Genomic DNA, 20,706 nt, shown 5'->3' with positions numbered 1-20,706 from the left:
TCCCTGAATATCTCACATTGAAATCATTAAAAAAGATTATCTGATGGGGTCAGCCAGCCAGCATTCACAATAGCATGGCTATGATGGACAGGGTTCTCACTGCCACTATTTGTGGCTGTTCTAGTTAGATAACTACTTATTCTTTTTAATATTTATTTATTTGGCTGTGCTGGGTCTTCCCAGATGGTGCAAATGGTAAAGAACCCACCTGCCAATGCAGGAGGTGTAAGAGACATGGCTTCAATCCCTGGGCTGGGAAGTCCCCTGGAGGAGGGCATGGAAACCCACTCCAGTATTCTGGCCTGGAGAATCCCATGGACAGAGGAGCCTGTCTGGCTACAGTCCGTAGCATCACAGAGTCGGAGATGACTGAAACTACTTAGCATCCGTGCACACTGGGTCTTGGTCGCCACACACAGGATCTTTGATCTTGGTTGCAGGATGCAGGTACTTTAGTTGCTGTGTGAAGTATCTAGTTCCCTGACCAGCAATCAAACCCAGGCCCCCTGCATTGGGAGCTAAGAGTTTTAGCCACAGGACCATCAGGGAAGTCATGGTATCTACTTTAATATCAGGTGAGCCAGAGAGGTAGGGTCAGGTAATCAACATGGTGAAAAGGGACTTATTAGGAGGGGATACCTTTCATGCTCTGTCTGGTACATAATAAATTGGGAATCAACTCTGGACTATCTTAATGTGATAGCTTTTAATTAATATAGGCCAAATAAATTAATAACTTTTCTGTGTATGAGTATTACTAAATATAGGTCAATAAAGGCATTCATAATTAAGCAGTACTATTAAGTGAGTGCTCCGTGCTGAGCCTTGTGCTACATGTGAAAAGCACAGAGATGCATTGAGAATTCCAGCCATCAACAGGTTCACAGGTTTGCAAGAGACACCAGCGAGTAAACCAACCATGATAATGATGGTTTGGTGAGTGTCAGAGTTGGGTAGAGGGCTCTCAGAGGGAACAGCAGGCTCTTCGAGCTTAAGTATCAATAGGAGTTCATCAGAACAGACTAGGGAGGGATCTGCCAGGCAGAAGAAACATCATGTCCAAGAGTGCAGAAGCGTGACAGAAGATGGCACATTTGGGAGCAGAAAGCGATCAAGGGTTAGAATGTAAGAGCTCGGTGTAATGCCCCTTGTAGCTTAATATGGGATTTTATACCACTATTAGTACAGGCAGTTACCACTTCTTAAATACCTCCTTATGTACCATACATGCATACACTTTTTTTTTCCCATATGCACGTATGCTTTTTAAACTGTTAGGATTTTCATGATGTGCTGGGATCCAGATTTCTTTTCCAGTGTTTGAAGCTCTCATGGTATGAACTGAACAGTGCACGACTATCTGTATTGCATATGCAGTTTTGTTTTGTTTTCAGGATAACATAAATAAACATCAACTAGAGAAAAAAGAATGGTTTTATCTTTAAACTTTAAAAAAAAAAACACCTCTTTTCACTATGCATTTCTCACTAAATGAGAAATATATAATGAAATTTTTGTTTTAAATGTGTAAAATAAAAAGTGGAAAATAAAAAGTGTTAAAATGTTTTCAAATATTTCTCTATACCCTGATTAGATCTTTTGTTAAAAGCAGTTTCTCCTTTATGTCTGCTCGTTGCAGACGTAATTATGTCTATAACAATAATTACTGCAGCTCGCCCATCTAATCTTGTATCATTTCTGACTATATCTGAAAACTTTAATAAGAAATATTTCCAAAAAGAGAAAAACAGTTTGTGTTGACAGTTTATAGTATCTACAAAATCATACCCTGTTAACAGTTTGATTCAAAGGAAACCCACTAACCCAGAAACCCAAATAACCCAATAGGATTATTTGGAGTTATATAAGCATGAACACTTTAAAACTTGTCACTATGCAGAGTAACACTAGGCAAGTTAATATGCTCAGTGTAGAAATGAAACTGAGTGCTAGAAACTAGAAACTCATTTCCTTCTAATACTGTAGAGTTCTCCATCTCCTGGCCCTTCCCTTTGTAAAATTACAGCAGAGGGACAAATACAAGATTTCCGAGTTTGCCAAATTTGAGAAAATAAAACACAGCTAGATATATAATACTTACATGTGGGGGCATTCATGAGTAGGGCAAAAATGAAGCAACCTTGCCAATATAATTTTTTTTTTAATTTTGAGAGTTTTACCCTAATTTTGAGAGTTACATGCCTTTGAAGATGAAGGAGGCACAGAGAATTCCAACTGCAAACCAAAGTTTGTTTGTAAATTAAATTTTGCAATATTTTATTCAACAAAATTGAGTTCCTTTCATGTACTGATTCTATAAGAAATAAAACCTAGTCTCTACTCTCATGAACTCTGCAGTTGCGGGGATGTATGTTATAGAACAGATCATTTTAAAAGCACTTCCCATACTGTGAGGCAGATTATTGGAGGGTACAAATCCTACCTTTTGGAAAGAATTTGTTGTTTTCTACTAATGAGTATATAATAATGTTTGCATAGTTTATTAGAATAGCATTGTCCTTCACTAGTCAAAACAGCCTCTAAACTCTAGTCACAGCAGTGATTTCTAAAGTTTGAATTTAATCATCTCACCTTAACAAAGGGGGCTCATCATTGCTCTCAGATCAGAAGTCCAAACTCTTTAACATGAGTTACTTGATCTAGCCCCCACATCCTGGTTCCCTACTCACCTTTCATCATTCTTAGGTTATTTTTCACTTCTCTCCTCTTGACAATATGTATTTCAGACTGCCTGAACCCATTCCCCAAGGCACTGTATTTACATGTTCCTTATGCTTGAGACCTCTCCACCATGACCCGCCCATCTTGGGTGGCCTCATGGGCATGGCTTAGTTTCGTTGAGTTAGACAAGGCTGTGGTCCTAGTGTGATTAGATTGACTAGTTTTCTGTGAGTATGGTTTCAGTGTATCTGCCCTCTGATGCCCTCTTGCAACACCTACCGTCTGTCTTGGGTTTCTCTTACCTTAGACGTGGGGTATCTCTTCACGGCTGCTCCAGCAAAGCACAGCCGCTGCTTCTTACCTGGGATGAGGGGTATCTCCTCACTGCCACCCCTCCTGACCTTGAACGTGGAATAGCTCCTGTAGGCCCTCCTGCACCCACGCAGGCACCGCTCCTTGGACGTGGGGTTGCCCCTCCCGGCTGCCGCTCCTGGTCTCGGACATAGGGTAGCTCTTCCTGGCCGCCGCCCCTGACCTCGGACGTGGGGTTGCTCCTCTCGGCCACTGCCCCTACCTCAGACACGGAGTAGTTCCTCCCGGCCACCGCCCCTGACCTCGGACTGGGGTAGCTCCTCTTGGCCACTCTCTGTGCACCAGTTGCAGCCGCCCTCGCTAAGTTCGATGTTCACAGTAATCCAAGTCTGTGCCCCAACCAGTAACACTGAAGAGGCTGAAGTTGAACGGTTCTATGAAGACCTACAAGACCTTATAGAACTAACACCCAAAAAAGATATCCTTTTCATTATAGGGGACTGGAATGAAAAAGTAGGAAGTCAGGAAACACCTGGAGTAACGGACAAATTTTGCCTTGGAATGCGGAATGAAGCAGGGCAAAGACTAATAGAGTTTTGCCAAGAGAACACACTGGTCATAGCAAACACCCTCTTCCAACAACACAAAAGAAGACTCTACACATGGACATCACCAGATGGTCAACACTGAAATCAGATTGATTATATTCTTTGCAGCCAACGATGGAGAAGCTCTATACAGTCAACAAAAACAAGACCAGGAGCTGACTGTGGCTCAGATCATGAACTCCTTATTGCCAAATTCAAACTTAAATTGAAGAAAGTAGGGAAAACCACTAGACCATTCAGGTATGACCTAAATCAAATCCCTTATGATTATACAGTGGAAGTGAGAAATAGATTTAAGGGACTAGATCTGATAGATAGAGTACCTGATGAACTATGGAATGAGGTTCATGACATTGTACAGGAGACAGGGATCAAGACCATCCCCATGGGAAAGAAATGCAAAAAGGCAAAATGGTTGCCTGGGGAGGCCTTACAAATAACTGTGAAAAGAAAAGAAGTGAAAAGCAAAGGAGAAAAGGAAAGATACAAGCATCTGAATGCAGAGTTCCAAAGAATAGCAAGGAGAGATAAGAAAGCCTTCCTCAGTGATCACTGCAAAGAAATAGAGGAAAACAACAGAATGGGAAAGACTAGAAGTCTCTTCAAGAAAATTAGAGATACCAAGGGAACATTTCATGCAAAGATGGGCTCGATAAAGGACAGAAATGGTATGGACCTAACAGAGGCAGAAGATATTAAGAAGAGGTGGCAAGAATACACAGAAGAACTATACAAAAAAGAGCTTCACGACCTAGATAATCACGATGGTGTGATCACTCACCTAGAGCCAGACATCCTGGAATGTGAAGTCAAGTGGGCCTTAGAAAGCATCGCTACGAACAAAGCTAGTGGAGATGATGGAATTCCAGTTGAGCTGTTTCAAATCCTGAAAGATGATGCTGTGAAAGTGCTGCACTCAGTATGCCAGCAAGTGTGGAAAACTCAGCAGTGGCCACACGACTGGAAAAGGTCAGTTTTCATTCCAATCCCAAAGAAAGGCAATGCCAAAGAATGCTCAAACTACCACACAATTGCACTCATCTCACACGGTAGTAAAGTAATGCTCAAAAATCTCCAAGCCAGGCTTCAGCAATACGTGAACTGTGAACTTCCTAATGTTCAAGCTGGTTTTAGAAAAGGCAGAGGAACCAGAGATCAAATTGCCAACATCCGCTGGATCATTGAAAAAGCAAGAGAGTTCCAGAAAAACATCTATTTCTGCTTTATTGACTATGCCAAAGCCTTTGACTATGTGGATCGCAAAAGAATGTGGAAAATTCTGAAAGAGATGGGAATACCAGACCACCTGACCTGTCTCTTGAGAAACCTATATGCAGGTCAGGAAGCAACAGTTAGAACTGGACATGGAAGAACAGTCTGGTTCCAAATAGGAAAAGGAGTACATCAAGGCTGTATATTGTCACCCTGCTTATTTAACTTCTATGCAGAGTACGTCATGAGAAAAGCTGGCCTGGGCTGGAGGAAGCACAAGCTGGAATCAAGATTTCCGGTAGAAATATCAATAACCTCAGGTATGCAGATGACACTACCTTTATGGCAGAAAGTAAAAAACTAATCAGCCTCTTGATGAAAGTGAAAGAGGAAAGTGAAAAAGTTGGCTTAACGCTCAACATTCAGAAAACGAAGACCATGGCATCCGGTCCCATCGCTTCATGGCACATAGTTGGGGAAACAGTGGCTAACTTTATTTTTCTGGGCTCCAAAATCACAACAGATGGTGACTGCAGCCATGAAATTAAAAGACACTCCTTGGAAGAAAAGTTATGACCAACCTAGACAGCATATTCAAAAGCAGAGACATTACTTTGCCCATCAAGGTCTGTCTAGTCAAGGCTATGGTTTTTCCTGTGGTCATGTATGGATGTGGGAGTTGGACTGTGAAGAAGGCTGAGTGCCGAAGAATTGATGCTTTTGAACTGTGGTGTTGGAGAAGACTCTTGAGAGTCCCTTGGACTGCAAGGAGATCCAACCAGTCCATTCTGAAGGAGATCAGTCCTGGGATTTCTTTGGAAGGAATGATGCTAAAGCTGAAACTACAGTACTTTGGCCACCTCGTGCAAAGAGTTGACTCATTGGAAAAGACTCTGATGCTGGGAGGGATTGGGGGCAGGAGGAGAAGGGGACGATAGAGGATGAGATGGCTGGATGGCATTACTGACTCGATGGACGTGAGTCTGAATGAACTCTGGGAGTTGGTGATGGACAGGGAGGCCTGGCGTGCTGCGATTCATGGGGTCACAAAGAGTCGGACGCGACTGAGCGGCTGAACTAAACTGAGCTGAACTATGCTTGAGACCCTCTTCCTTCCCTGCTTCCGCTCATACTTTCCGAATTGTTGGAGAGTCCCCATGCACCTATGACCTCTTTGAACAGGGACTCTGCCTCTCATTCACTATCAGCTGGTGAAGGTCAATTAATAAATATTTGTTAAATAAGAGTCACTAAAAAATCAATTGATAAATCATGAAAAGAGCAAGAGCTAGCCTAATTAGAGAAGACACTATAACTCTGTTGGTAAAGAATCCGCCTGCAATCTGGGAGACCCTGGTTTGTTTCCTGGGTCGGGAAGATCCCCTGGAGAAGGGAAAGGCTACTCACTCCAGTATCCTGGCCTGGAGAATTCCATGGACAGTCCATGGGGTCGCAAAGAGTTAGGCATTTCTGAGCAACTTTCACTTTCACTTCCTAGAGTTATCACTGCTAACAATGGATGTGGTAGCTGACGTCTCAAATAGTTGTGATTTTGGAAAACTTCTAGAATGCCAACTGCCACTAAGGAAACAATAGTTATGGCTGTTAGTTTTAAAGGTCATATGCTGTGGTCCAGGTTTTCTGTTCTCTCACTGGCAGTGTCATTTTTGAAGGTTAAAACCAGAGATGTGCTCAGTGCATGTATATATGTATGTCTATACATGTGCACATGAGAAAGTAGGCATTAGAGTAGAAGGCTAACATTTGTTAGGCACTTCCTGTGTGCTCATGGGGACTCTCCAACAATGGGGAAGGTATGAGCAGAAGCAAGGAACTGTACTAAGCATTTTTAAAAAGAACTCATTCAGAACTCATTCAGCTACCCTATGAGTTTAGGTATTGTGATTTCCTCCATCTTATGATATAGAAGCTAAATAATTAGAAATGAACTAACTTCCCTGAGGTCTTACAGCTTATAAGAGAGATGGACCCTAGGAAGGCTTTAAATGTAGGAGAGGCAGGTACATAAAGTGATGACTTCGAGCAAAATGCTGAATAAAAAGCCCTCTAGCGATTTCCCTGCCTTCCAGTGGTCCAGCGGTTGGGACTGTGCTTCCACTGCGGGGGGCACGGGTTCCATCCCTGGCTGGGGAACTAGGATCCTGCATACCACACTGCATAGCCAAATAAAATAAAACTAAAGGAAAAACTCTGTAGATGAGCTGCCTAAATGTTTCTGTTATACGATATTTTGACCCTGTAATTTTAATTCATTTAGTGATAATGACTGTGTTTATGAATATTTAACCTCAGATGTATAACAATATAGTATATATTATAAATTTTTCATTGAAAATGTATTTCCTAGAAACTGTCTTTTTGCTAGCCTAATTTCTTGATCATTTTCATTGACTTCACAGTTAAACCATTTTCAGCTTTTTCCATTTTCAATTGTATATTACATGAATTATTTATTTTCATTGGGACTAATTATTTTCCATCTAAATTTTAATGAAAAGATTTGACTCAGTGATCATTTTTTGGTCTGTATTAGATTTTACTGATTACAGTGCCTACCCCTGACAGTTTTATTTTGATGACTTTATTCATTATTAATTGGATAAAAAGGTTTAGTGAGACTTTCCCATGAGAAATTTGAGGTTTTCTTTATTGTATAGTGCGGGTCTGTTGTAATTGTCCTCTAACATTTTTTTAACCCCCCCTGTAAAAGACTTTTATACCACGTTACACATGTATAAAACAATTTACATATTACACATGTTAATGTTTAATACTTTTCATAAGTTTAACCTTTTTTAAAGATGTGATATCCAGAATGTTCTACATATTGATATTTTAAAATAAAATTCTTAAAAAAATCACTTTTCAGATATACCCAATAGAATCAAATATATCCAAAGGAATAATGATTTGGCTGTCATCAACATCCACTTTAAAATGTACAAATAATATTTTTTCAAGTGGACATTTTATGTAATTCTTCTTTCTTACTCAACAAATATTTCCATTTGATCCCTCCTCCAAATAGCTATTCTAAAACTATTTTGTGCTTGAAAGTCATATATTGATCATTACATTCTAATAATCTACAGAAAGCATATACACTAATGAATTAAAGTTTTAATATTTTAAATACCTAAGACCATAAAATTTTAAGTGTTTAACATTTTTATTCTGAAACAAATTGTTTTTATAAATATTATCAGCTTATAACCATACAGCATAAATATATTGTGAGCTTTGAAAAATAATTACAAAACATATAAAGTTAAAACGCTATGGAAAATTCATCTCAATGAGATGGTTAGTATATCTACATAGGAATATTATTTATTGCTAAAACAATACAGGGATCAATATTAAAGCTACCCCTAACTTTTTAAAAATTGAAATATAGTTGATTTATAATATTGTGGTAGTTTCAGATATATAGCAAAGTGATTCAGATGTATATTGTTTTTTAGACTCTTTTCCATTATAGCTTATTACAAGATATTAAGTATAGTTCCCTGTGCTATATAGTAGGTCCTTGTTGGTTATCTATTTTATATATAGCAGTGTACAGTGTTCATCCTAAACTCCTAATTTATCCCTTCCCACCCTTTCCCCTTTGGTAATCATGTTTGTTTTCTATGTCTGAGTCTATTTCTGTTTGAAAAATGAGTTCATTTTTATCATTTTTTTATTAGATTCCACATACTATGTCATCTGATATTTGTTTTTCTCTGGTTTACTTCACTTAGTATGATAATCTCTTGTTGCTATAAATGGCATGATTTCATTCTTTTTTGTGGCTGAGTAATATTTCATTATGTATTTATGCCACTTCTTCTTTATCCAGTCATCTGTTGATGGACATTTAGGTTGCTTCCCTGTCTTGGCTATTATAAATGGTGCTGTAGGCGATGGCACCCCACTCCAGTACTCTTGCCTGGAAAATCCCATGGATGGAGGAGCCTGGTGGGCTTCAGTCCATGGGGTCGCGAAGAGTAGGACACGACTGAGCGACTTCACTCTCACTTTTCACTTTCATGCATTGGAGAAGGAAATGGCAACCCACTCCAGTGTCCTTGCCTGGAGAATCCCAGGGAAGGGGGAGCCTGGTGGACTGCCGTCTCCGGGGTCACACAGAGTTGGACACGACTGAAGCGACGCAGCAGCAGCAGAGATACTGGGATGCATGTATCTTTTTGAGTTATAGTTTTCTCCAGATATATGCCCAGAAATAGAATCGCTAGATCATATGGTAACCGTTTGTAGCTTTTACACCACCATGCTGCTTTCCATAACGGCTATAGCAATTTATATTACCACCAACAGTGGCGGAAGATTCCTTTTTCTCTCTACCCTCTGCACCATGTATTATTTATAGACTTTCTGATGGTAGGCATTCTGACCAGTGTGAATAATAACTCTTATAGTTTTTAACTTTCTTTTTTGTAGTTCTGTTGAAAAATCCTGTTCACAATTTTAAACTATAAGTAAATAGAAGGATATTGACATTTTATTCCAGCAACATTTATATAGGTTTTTGTGCTACTTCTAAGTTGTATGCTAAAAATCACCTAGTGGATCTATCATCAAAAATTATCTTTAATTATCTTCCAGCTGTCAACCCAATTAGATCCAACTTCAGCTCTTTGAAAGTAGAGAATTAGGAAACCATTTAACTTAAAGATTTTTCAAATCCAGTCATTGAGGGCATACACTTTCTAATAAATTGTCCCTTATTTGAGGCTCCTACCCCCTCAACAGATTTTGTGCCCTAGATGATACATCACAGAGAGCCTCCCTCCCATTTTGTAATTGGAGAATGGCAATGGGAAAAGAGAGATGGGAAAAACAACGTGTATTTCTCTCACATATTCATCCTCAGACAAATAGATTTTAAGAAGGTAAGGATCTGAAAACTTACTTTTAACTTGTGCATACGTACATAACTGACCTCTTGGAGAATCATTCATTGCCCAATTAGAAGAGAAGAGTCCATTGTGTTGCTATTTCCTTTTCCATACACTTCTAATTAGTTACTTCTTACATCTTATTCTCTCTATGCCCTTGGTGAAGAACTGGTATCACCACAAAACGCAGTGAGAACTGGAAGAAGGCAGTTCCAAACACTTGGCCGTTTTTTCTGCTTCCTACTTCCTCATCTCATGTTCCATGACCTCGACTGCCAGTTAGAGATGATTTTCCACAACACAGTCGATGTAGAACCCGAGCTTCTTCTGCTCTGTGGTTCCGGTTTTCTTCTGGGCCTTAGAATCCTCTTTATTCATCTGGCAAAAGGGAAAAGACCATGCATGAATGCAAACCTAAAACCACTCTTGCACTCTTCCATCCTGAATATATTTGCTACATCCAGAATCATTGGTAGTTTGTACAGAATTATCAAAGTAACGGGGGTTACAGTTTCCCACTGCACTAACAGCCCTTTAATTAAACTGTTCAAGCTGCAAGTGTCTGTTGGATATGATGAACTGATGAACACTGAACAGGGCATGTCTAGCCAGCCCTTTGCATCATTCTCATCAATTCTTAACAGAAAATACAGCTTGAAGCAAAATTTAGTTTTTTCATATCCAAATACTTGTTCTGATATGTGCAGTCAAATGATTTGAGATCACCAAAGCTATCACAAAACAAGTACTTTTTAGGTCACACAATATTAACTGTCTTTAACAGAAAAAAAGATGAAATTGATTTGACAGCCATACCCATGTTTCTGACAAATATGCATGTCTGATACACATGAGTGCACAGCAACCCTATTTTTCTTCAACACAGTCATCAAATATGTGTTAAGCACACATTTGGGTGAAGTGGTTTACAAGGGGTCTCTACTACATTTGTTTTAGATTGCATCCTGTGTGCTTCAGTTCGTGAGTGGGGCAGACCTCAGCGTGTAAAGCCAGTGTAATCTCTCTCTCCCTTCACTGTTTTTGGATATTAAGCCCTTAGTTCAAAGCAGATCAGTGGTCACTTAAGAAAATCACAGAAGTTTCATAAAATTTGTGATCAAAATGCTTTAATTTTCCTGTTTATGATCTATGTGTGTGGTGCTAAGTCGTGTCCGACTCTTTGCGACCCCTAGGTCTAACCCACCAGGCTCCATATGATGTAATAAAACTTCTTCATTCAACTTTTCAGAAAATGAAACTGAGTAGACTAGTTCAGCATTTGCTGATTGGTTTCATAGTATATTAAGAAATTTGGACAGCCTGGGAAGCACAAATCAGATAATATGGAAAGGTTGACTTAAGAAAGAAAGCAAAACCACAAACCTCAAGTCTAGATGAAAGTACTTCTATGGTTTATAAAAATATCTTGGACTAAATGAAAAAGTAACTTAAAGCATTATTATTTTATAGAAGAGCCTGAAATTTACAGAACACTATGTAACTAATGGAGATACAAATAAAATACAGGCAATTTTATAGGATCAAGTCATATTTCAGACCTAGGCTTGATGCCCAGAATTTTATAGAAACATACCATAAACTCAGTATTTAATCAACTATAAATGATATTCTTTGCCCTTTTGAAGCATATACAAATTGATTAAACTCATCACATGCCCAAAGTAGCATCCTTACGAGTCTCTCTGCCTCCAGCGTCACAGCGTTCTACTTTGGCCTCCATGAGCCCCCTGAGTGTGTGTCAGTAAACTCTCTCTAGTTACCCTCATGCTCTGTTTCAGGGCTTTCTCTCGGTATCTGAGCAGAGGAGAGAAAACGGGACTGGGGTATAGTCCCAGGCAATCATGGCGATCAGTGAAGTTATTTGAATGCTAGTGGTTTGTCTCAACAGTTCATCATTTCTTTAAATATTTTATTTTCCATCCTTTCTGCAGTAATTTCACTACCAAAAAAATGTCTAATTACTTAACAGAAATGAAACCGATGTTTAAAAGGGGTGTCAAATGATATTCTGTGACACACCTCAGTATATATTTTCTTAAATGAGAGGCATTAAGTCTATCTACTAAAATGCCTTAGCCTAAAAGACCTTCCATAGCCCCTCTAGAATGAAGGAATCCTTTTTATGGAGACAGATCTTTCAGGATATGGTATAACCCAGTCTACCGTAGTGACTCAATGATAAAGAATCTGCCTGGCAGTGCAGGAGATGCAGATTCCATCCCTGGGTCAGGAAGATCCTCTGGAGGAGGACATGGCAGTCCTCTCCAGTATTCTTGTCTGGGAAATCCCATGGACCAAGGAGCCCAGTGGGCTACAAGTCTACTGCATTACAAAGAGTCAGACATGACTTAATGACTGAGCACAGCACAGCATATAACCCAATCTAGAGTTCCTTGTGAGTGCAAATTAACGTACTAGAAAATATAAAAGTTATTCTATTTAGATCACTTTGTTTAGATCTTGATTAAATCTCAAGTCAGGAGAGACTTCTGGCAGGCTCCAGCCTTAGGATAATAAACATGAGAAGTCTGAAGGTGAAACTGGAAAGCTCTCCAATTCAGCAAAGGAGTCAAAGATACGCATACTTTGTAAGATATCTTTGTAACCCTCCCCATATGTATTATCTGTCCGTTTCTCTTGGTGATTCAGTCAGTAAACAAATGTATATGGAGCACATATGTGTGAGGCATTGCTTTAGGCTCTGTGTATTGAGCAGTAAATAAGATGACTGAGGACCTTGTTGTCATGGAACTTTCACATCACAGGGAGGGGACTGAGAAAAAGCAAACAAATAAATAAGTTCCATGCACAGAACTGACACAAAATGATGTGATAGAAGAGATACTGGAGGTTAGTACATGATAACTCTTAAGCTGGATACCACGAAAGGCAGTTCACAGGAAAGGATACTTAAAAGAGAAGCTTTAGTTAAATTAGGAGAGTTTCGTTCCATAATCAAACTGAAAGGAAATGCGAAAGTAGGAGGTGGCATGCTTTAAAAAAAAAAGAAAAGGACTGTTGGTTCTCTTGAGTTTTCTGGCAGGAAATTATGAATGCCTCAAAGCACTGTCTTTTATCAGTCCCTTTTAAGGATTTCAAAAGCTTAGCTATAACGTCAATGACTGTAAAGGAAAATTTTCTTTTCCTTGGCTTCTCTGAATGGGGACTGTACCACTTATTCAGATGATGCTGTCCTTGTTCAAAACAGCTTGGAACTTTGGATCTATCTTCTGGAATTTGCCTCCTGAACTGTTTATGGTTGTTGATGTTAATTTACTTGCTCAGTCATATCCGACTCTTTGTGACCCTGTGGACTGTAGCCTGCCAGTCTCCTCTGTCCACGGAATTTTCCAGGGAAGAATACTAGAGTGGGTGCCATTTCCTTCTCCAGGGGATCTTCCCAACCCAGGGATCGAACCCACGACTGCTACGCTGGTAGGCACATTCTTTTCCACTGAGCCTCCATGGAAGCCTAAGCCTGTTTATTCAGTTCAGTTCAGTCGCTCAGTCGTGTCCGACACTTTGCAACCCCATGAATTGCAGCATGCCAGGCCTCCCTGTCCATCACCAACTCCCAGAGTTCACTCAGACTTGCGTCCATGGAGTCGGTGATGCTATCCAGCCATCTCATCCTCTGTCGTCCCCTTCTCCTCCTGCCCCCGAACAGTATGAAAAGCTGTTTATTACTTGCTAGCAAAATAATTTAATTTTATTCTGTCTCCTTTTACTCTTCACCTCCAGACTTTACTGAGTTCCTCTGATTATCTCAGTTCCCTTTTTCTTGTTCCCAAGGGTCCCTCAGGGCCCCTGAGGACTGCTGTGGTCCCAGCCTGGAGGAAAACTGATTGAGTTCCTGTATCAGTTTGTAACCAATCAAGAGAAAGAAGCCACATGGCAATTTGAACAGGGAAAGTGTTATAATTTATAAACACTATAACATAGAAATAATTATAATATGAATTCTACTAGAATTTTAGAGAAACAAGTTAGTAAGAAATAACAAGAACTCTGAGGAACATAGGAACAGAATACATGAGGACCAGCCACTGTATTTTGAGTTGATATTGAACCCAAGCAGGGGCCCTTGACTTAGGTAGGGAGAGCATGGATTTTAGCGCCCTTCATTGTACAAAGTCACTCTGGTGCCCTGCTGGGGGAGCTTGGTGCTCTGTCTTTTCGAACTTTCCAGAAAACCACCCTCTAGGGATTGGTGAAGCTCCTTATAGGAGGGTTCTCATCAGAGCACCTTGCTATAAAAGTGCCTGGGGCACTGAAGTACTGGAGAATCTTCTCATCACCGGGTGCTGTCGGCCATCACACACTGCAGGAGCCGGGCCCCGGAGAAGCCCACGCTCTGCAGAGACCTGCTAGGTGAGCATACAGAATGGGGAAGAAAAACCCCTTGCCTCCGCATCGTCTCTTCAGAGTCCTTCCCTGATGGACCTCAACATACTCCTGGCTACCAAAGGAAAAATTAAGGGCACAGATTCATTTTCACGTGATAAGCAATTAAGGGTGACTCCAGAGCCGAGACACAATCATTGAATAACTGGCACAGTTGGTAAGACAGTTTTACATGAAGCACTTAGAGTCAAACCAACTTCTATGGGTGTGAGCCACCTGCCTGCTAAAGGTATTCAATAAAATAAACTGATAATATGATTAATGGAGAATAATACAGGGTCAAATATCCATTAAATCATGGTTCTCAACGAGAAAAATAAAAATATTAATGTGTGTATGTATATCAGTTCAGTTCAGTTGCTCAGTCGTGTCCGACTCTTTGCAACCCCATGAATTGCAGCACGCTAGGCCTCCCTGTCCATCACCATCTCCCAGAGTTCACTCAAACTCACGTCCATCGAGTCAGTGATGCCATCCAGCCATATCATCCTCTGTCGTTCCCTTCTCCGTCTGCGCCCAGTCTGTCCCAGCATCAGAGTCTTTTCTAATGAGTCAACTCTTTGCATGAGTTGGCCAAAGTACTGGAGTTTCAGCTTTAGCATCATTCCTTCCAAAGAAATCCCAGGACTGATCTCCTTCAGAATGGACTGGTTGGATCTCCTTGCAGTCCAAGGGACTCTCAAGAGTCTTCTCCAACACCACAGTTCAGAAACATCAATTCTTCGGCACTCAGCTTTCTTCATAGTCCAACTCTCACATCCATACATGACCACAGGAAAAACCATAGCCTTGACTAGACAGACCTTGGTGGGCAAAGTAATGTCTCTGCTTTTGAATATGCTGTCTAGGTTGGTCATAACTTTCCTTCCAAGGAGTAAGCGTCTTTTAATTTCATGGCTGCAGTCACCATCTGCTGTGATTTTGGAGCCCAGAAAAATAATGTTAGCCACTGTTTCCCCAACTATGTGCCATGAAGTGATAGGATCTTTGTTTTCTGAATGTTGAGCTTTAAGCCAACTTTTTCACTCTCCTCTTTCACTTTCATCAAGAGGCTGATTAGTTTTTCACTTTCTGCCATAAGAGTGGTGTCATCTGCATGTCTGAGGTTATTGATATTTCTCCTGGCAATCTTGATTCCAGATTGTGCTTCTTCCAGCCCAGTGTTTCTCATGATGTACTCTGCATAGAAGTTAAATAAGCAGGGTGACAAAATATAGTCATGATGTACTCCTTGTCCTCTTTGGAACCAATCTGTTGTTTCATGTCCAGTTCTAACTGTTGCTTCCTGACCTGCATATAGGTTTCTCAAAAGGCAGGTCAGCTGGTCTGGTATTCCCATCTCTTTCAGAATTTTCCACAGTTTCTTGTGATCCACACAGTCAAAGGCTTTGGCATAGTCAATAAAGCAGAAATAGATGTTTTTATGGAACTCTCTTACTTTTTTGATGATCCAGCAGATGTTGGCAATTTGATCTTTGGTTCCTCTGCCTTTTCTAAAACCAGCTTGAACATCAGGAAGTTCAAGTTCACGTATTGCTGAAGCCTGGCTTGGAGAATTTTGAGCATTACTTTACTAGCGTGCGAGATGAGTGCAATTGTGCGTTAGTTTGAGCATTGTTTGGCATTGCCTTTCTTCAGGATTGGAATGAAAACTGACCTTTTCCAGTCCTGTGGCCACTGCTGAGTTTTCCAAATTTGCTGGCATATTGAGTGCAGCACTTTCACAGCATTATCTTTCAGGATTTGAAATAGCTCAACTGGAATTCCATCACTTCTACTAGCTTTGTTTGTAGTGATGCTTTCTAAGGCCCACTTGACTTCACATTCCAGGATGTCTGGCTCTAGGTGAGTGTAAGTGATCACACCATTGTGACTATCTGAGTCATGAAGATCTTTTTTGTACAGTTCTTCTGTGTATTCTTGCCACCTCTTCTTAATATCTTCTGCCTCTGTTAGGTCCATATCATTTCTGTCCTTTATCGAGCCCATCTTTGCATGAAATGTTCCCTTGGTATATCTAATTTTCTTGAGAAGATTTCTAGTCTTTCCCATTTTGTTGTTTTCCTCTATTTCTTTGCACTGATTGCTGAGGAAGGCTTTCTTATCTCTTCTTGCTATTCTTTGGAACTCTGCATTCAGATGCTTGTATCTTTCCTTTTCTCCTTTGCTTTTTGCTTCTCTTCTTTTCACAGCTATTTGTAAGGCCTCCTCAGGCAACCATTTTGCCTTTTTGCATTTCTTTTCCATGGGGATGGTCTTGATCCCTGTCTCCTGTACAATGTCACCAACCTCATTCCATAGTTCATCAGGCACTCTATCAGATCTAGTCCCTTAAATCTATTTCTCACTTCTACCTTATAATCATAAGGGATTTGATTTAGGTCATACCTGAATGGTGTAGTGGTTTTCCCTACTTTCTTCAATTTAAGTCTGAATTTGACAATAAGGAGTTCATGATCTGAGCCACAGTCAGCTCCTGGTCTTGTTTTTGTTGACTGTATAGAGCTTCTCCATCTTTGGCTGCAAAGAATATAATCAATCTAATTTCATTGTTGACCATCTGGTGATGTCCATGTGTAGAGTCTTCTCTTGTGTTGTTGGAAGAGGGTGTTTGCTATGACCAGTGTGTTCTCTTGGTAAAACTCTATTCGCCTTTGCCCTGCTTCATTCCATATTCCAAGGCCAAATTTGCCTGTTACTCCAGGTGTTTCTTGACTTACTACTTTCGCATTCCAGTCCCCTGTAATGAAAAGGACATCTTTTTTGGGTGTTAGTTCTATAAGGTCTTGTAGGTCTTCTTAGGACTGTTCAACTTCAGCTTCTTCAGCGTTACTGGTTGGGGCATAGACTTGGATTACTGCGATATTGAATGGTTTGCCTTGGAAACGAACAGAGATCATTCTTAGATTGCATCCAATTACTGCATTTCGGACTCTTTTGTTCACGATGATGGCTACTCCATTTCTTCTTCTAAGGGAATCCTGCCCATAGTAGTGGATAAAATGGTCATCTGAGTTACATTCACCCATTCCAGTCCATTTTAGTTTGCTGGTTCCTAGAATGTCAACATTCACTCTTGCCATCTCCTGTTTGACCACTTCCAATTTGCCTTGATTCATGGCTCTAACATTCCAGGTTCCTATGCAATATTGCTCATTACAACATCAGACCTTGCTTCTATCACCAGTCACATCCACAACTGGGTATTGTTTTTGCCTTGGCTCCATCCCTTCATTCTTTCTGGAGTTATTTCTCCACTGATCTCCAGTAGCATATTGGGCACCTACTGACCTGGGGAGTTCCTCTTTCAGTATCTTATCATTTTGCCTTTTCGTGCTGTTCATGGGGTTCTCAAGGCAAGAATACTGAAGTAGTTTGCCATTCCCTTCTCCAGTGGACCACATTCTGTCTGACCTCTCTACCATGACCCACCCATCTTGGTGTATTAGTGTATGTATACACACACACTGATATATATATATTATATATATATATAATATATATATATATAAAGTAATATATAATATATGTAGACATAAAATCACCCATCCTCCTGACATACCACTTTTAGTATAAAGGTGCCATCATAACTTTCATGGAAAAATCTCTTCTTGTTTCAGAGATTATACTCATTTTGTTGTTATTCAGTCACTAAGTTGTATCTGACTCTCTGTGACCCCATGGACTGCAGAATGCCAGACTTTCCTGTCTTCTCTGTCTCTGTTAACTCCAAAAATGTGTTTATTGGAGATATGACTGCAGCAGAATAATCAAATGTGAACTTATCTGTATCATGAAACAAGAAGTCCACATATGGATAATTGCTAAGAATGTTTCAGCAACTTAGTATTAGGGTCAAACTCGCTGGGATTACCTTGGCCTTCCTCTAATTGCTACACAGTTGCTTCTACAGTTTCTGCCATTACATCTCCATTCAAGTAAGGAGGAGATAGAAATGTGCCAGCTACATATGACTCCTTTTGTCAGCTTTTCTGGAATATCCCCAAATGACTGGTTTCATTCTCATTAGCCAGTTCTGGGTCACATGTCCTTACTTATAGTTGCAAGGGAATTTGGAGAAAGCAAAGAATGACTTTATCATCACTATCTTCGATCAAAGTCAGACAAATTCTGTCCTCGGGAACAAATTCAGGTCATTGTTGCAAATAAAGTTTTATTGGAACAGAGTCATGCCCATCTACTTACACATTATCTGGGACTGCTTTTACCACAGTGGCAAAGTTGAATAGCTGTGAGAAGGACAAGTGGCCTGCAAGTCCTAAAAATTTTTACTATTTCACCTTTTACCAGAAATGTTTATTGACCTCAGGCTTAGACCAATCATGAACCCTTGCTTGGGGTTGACCACTTTGAGGTCTAAATGGTCTTCCATTAAGCAAGGAAGAAGGAGGAAAAATGACATTGGAAAAGCACCAACCGTATATATCCAGCCATCTGGTCTAACCAATCATATATAAGACCACCAAGGCATAACACGTTTTCTGTTTTGTCACAGGGTCACCTTGAACTTACAACTTTTCTGTTCCTTTGTTCCTTTATTTCTACATGAGCCAGGTACAAAAATTTAGAAAGGCAGAAATTTTGTAAATATACAGAATCAAATGATTGACAGTATTGTGATACATCATGAATTCAGGAAGATAATCCCTAATTTACTGACTTTTATACAGCACTAAAGTATTATCAGACTAAGTCTGAGACACATATTCCACTGACTGACACTTCCCTTCAAACTGTTTATTTTAGGTCCTTGCATACACTGAGGGACTTCATGGAAAATGGATGTTCAGCGAGATACGAGCTGTATTTTCAAGACGTTATCTTCTACAAAATACTGCTTTGGAAGTGTTTATGGCAAACCGAAGTAAGTCTCCTTAAATATTTTGAAAAAAACTGTGCTGCTCATATTTGAATGTTAATGATTGACATGATGTGATACTGACTTGATTTTTTGCATTGTATTTCTTTCTTTTATATGCTGCTGCTAATGCAAAAATAAAAATTAAAAAAGAATGTATTTGTTTGAAAATGTTAATCCTAGGATAAACTTATAAGGAAATCTAATTTCTATGAAGATTCATTACCTTTACAAGTAAATCATGAAAGACACTTGAAAAATGATTTCTGAAATTGATGGTTAGCTCTCCTGTGGTTTTCTAAATCATGTTTTTTCTTTTTGCCACAGCTTCAGTTATGTTTAATTTCCCTGATCAAGCAACAGTAAAAAAAGTCGTCTATAGCTTGCCTCGGGTTGGAGTAGGGACCAGCTATGGTTTGCCACAAGCCAGGTAATTATATCATATTACACATTATCTATGGTTGGCTAACATATTTCCATCTAAATACAACAAAAATCTGAGTAGAGTTATGCCCTTGTAATTATTTTGAAAACCTAGGAATTGTCTTCCTCTGCAAGTCATTTGTAGGGAAAGAGGTTATGAAAACAGCTATTTTAAGAACGGCAGAATGGGGCATAATTTTATTTAACATAATTTTATTTAAATGACAAAGTAAGAAAGTTGGTTGCATCTTATAGTAAGCATGTTAAGACATTTTTGCTGAAGATCTTACCAAAAGCCTCATGATGTTTGTGGTTAATTGTTGTGTAATAACATATAATTTTTTATAAATGTTGTGTAAAAAGACTTCTTCATTACAGCAATAAAACTCTTAGGGTTTATTGAGATTAATAGTCATTCATTATGGTGTGGTTATAATCATTTCCTGAATCTTTCATCTTTGTATTTTAAATGTATTATTTTGAATTCTTACTTAGTCAAAGATACTACTCTGTATAGAAAACATGGTCAGTAATTATGTGTGTCACTAATATCAATTAGTTGGTTTTGGCTGCGAGTAACTGAATAACTGACTAAAAGTGGTTTAACCAATAGGGTTTTGGTTGTGGGGGGTTTGTTTTATGAAAGAGGTGGAATTAAAAAGAAGTTGCCAGGGGATCCCCTGGTGGCTCAGTGGTAAAGAATCCACCTGCCAGTGTAGAAGACACAAATTCGATCCCTGATCCAGGAAGACCCCACAGGCCATGGAGCAACTAAGCCCGTGCATGACGACTGCTGAGCCTGTGCTCTGGAGCCTGTGAGCCGTACCTGCTGAGCCTGTGTGCTGCAACTGCTGCAGTCTGCGTGCCTAGAGCCTGTGCTCTGCACCAAGAGAAGGCAACACAGTGAGAAGCCCACAAACCACATCTGGAGAGCAGTCCCCACACACAACTAGAGAAAAGCAACAGGGAAGACCCGGTACAGCCAAAAATAAATATATATGTAAATAAAAATGTAGAACATAAGAAAAGGAGTTGCCAGTATTGGCTCAGAGGTTCAGTAATATCAGGACTCTAAGTTGGCTTCGTGTTCACAAAATAACCACTACTGCTCCGAATAACACATCTTCATACAACTGCATTCAAGTACGAGAAGGACGCAAAGGACTTCTTGAAATTCTATGTTTTAGAATGGACTATATTTAGAAGTCCCTTTGGCCAGAATGGAGTCACCTTCCTGCCCCTA

At 39.8% G+C, this 20,706-nt stretch overlaps 1 protein-coding gene across 4 annotated transcripts in view; it reads left to right on the top strand.

Annotated features, from left to right (window-relative positions):
• NBEA (neurobeachin) overlaps nucleotides 1-20,706 on the top strand; it is a 664,301-nt gene that overhangs the window by 514,455 nt on the left and 129,140 nt on the right. For all 4 annotated transcript variants that reach the window (XM_068984682.1, XM_068984685.1, XM_068984684.1 and 1 more), the window contains 2 exons: nucleotides 18,929-19,046; nucleotides 19,368-19,470. In XM_068984682.1, the coding sequence (XP_068840783.1) occupies nucleotides 18,929-19,046; nucleotides 19,368-19,470 (221 nt within the window). The remainder of the gene's footprint in view (nucleotides 1-18,928; nucleotides 19,047-19,367; nucleotides 19,471-20,706) is intronic.

The sequence above is a fragment of the Capricornis sumatraensis genome, chromosome 12, assembly GCF_032405125.1.
Source record: "Capricornis sumatraensis isolate serow.1 chromosome 12, serow.2, whole genome shotgun sequence".
NCBI classification, from domain to species: Eukaryota; Metazoa; Chordata; class Mammalia; order Artiodactyla; family Bovidae; genus Capricornis; species Capricornis sumatraensis.
The sequence above is the reverse complement of the archived record's forward strand: the minus strand, read 5'-3'. Positions and strand labels throughout refer to the sequence as shown.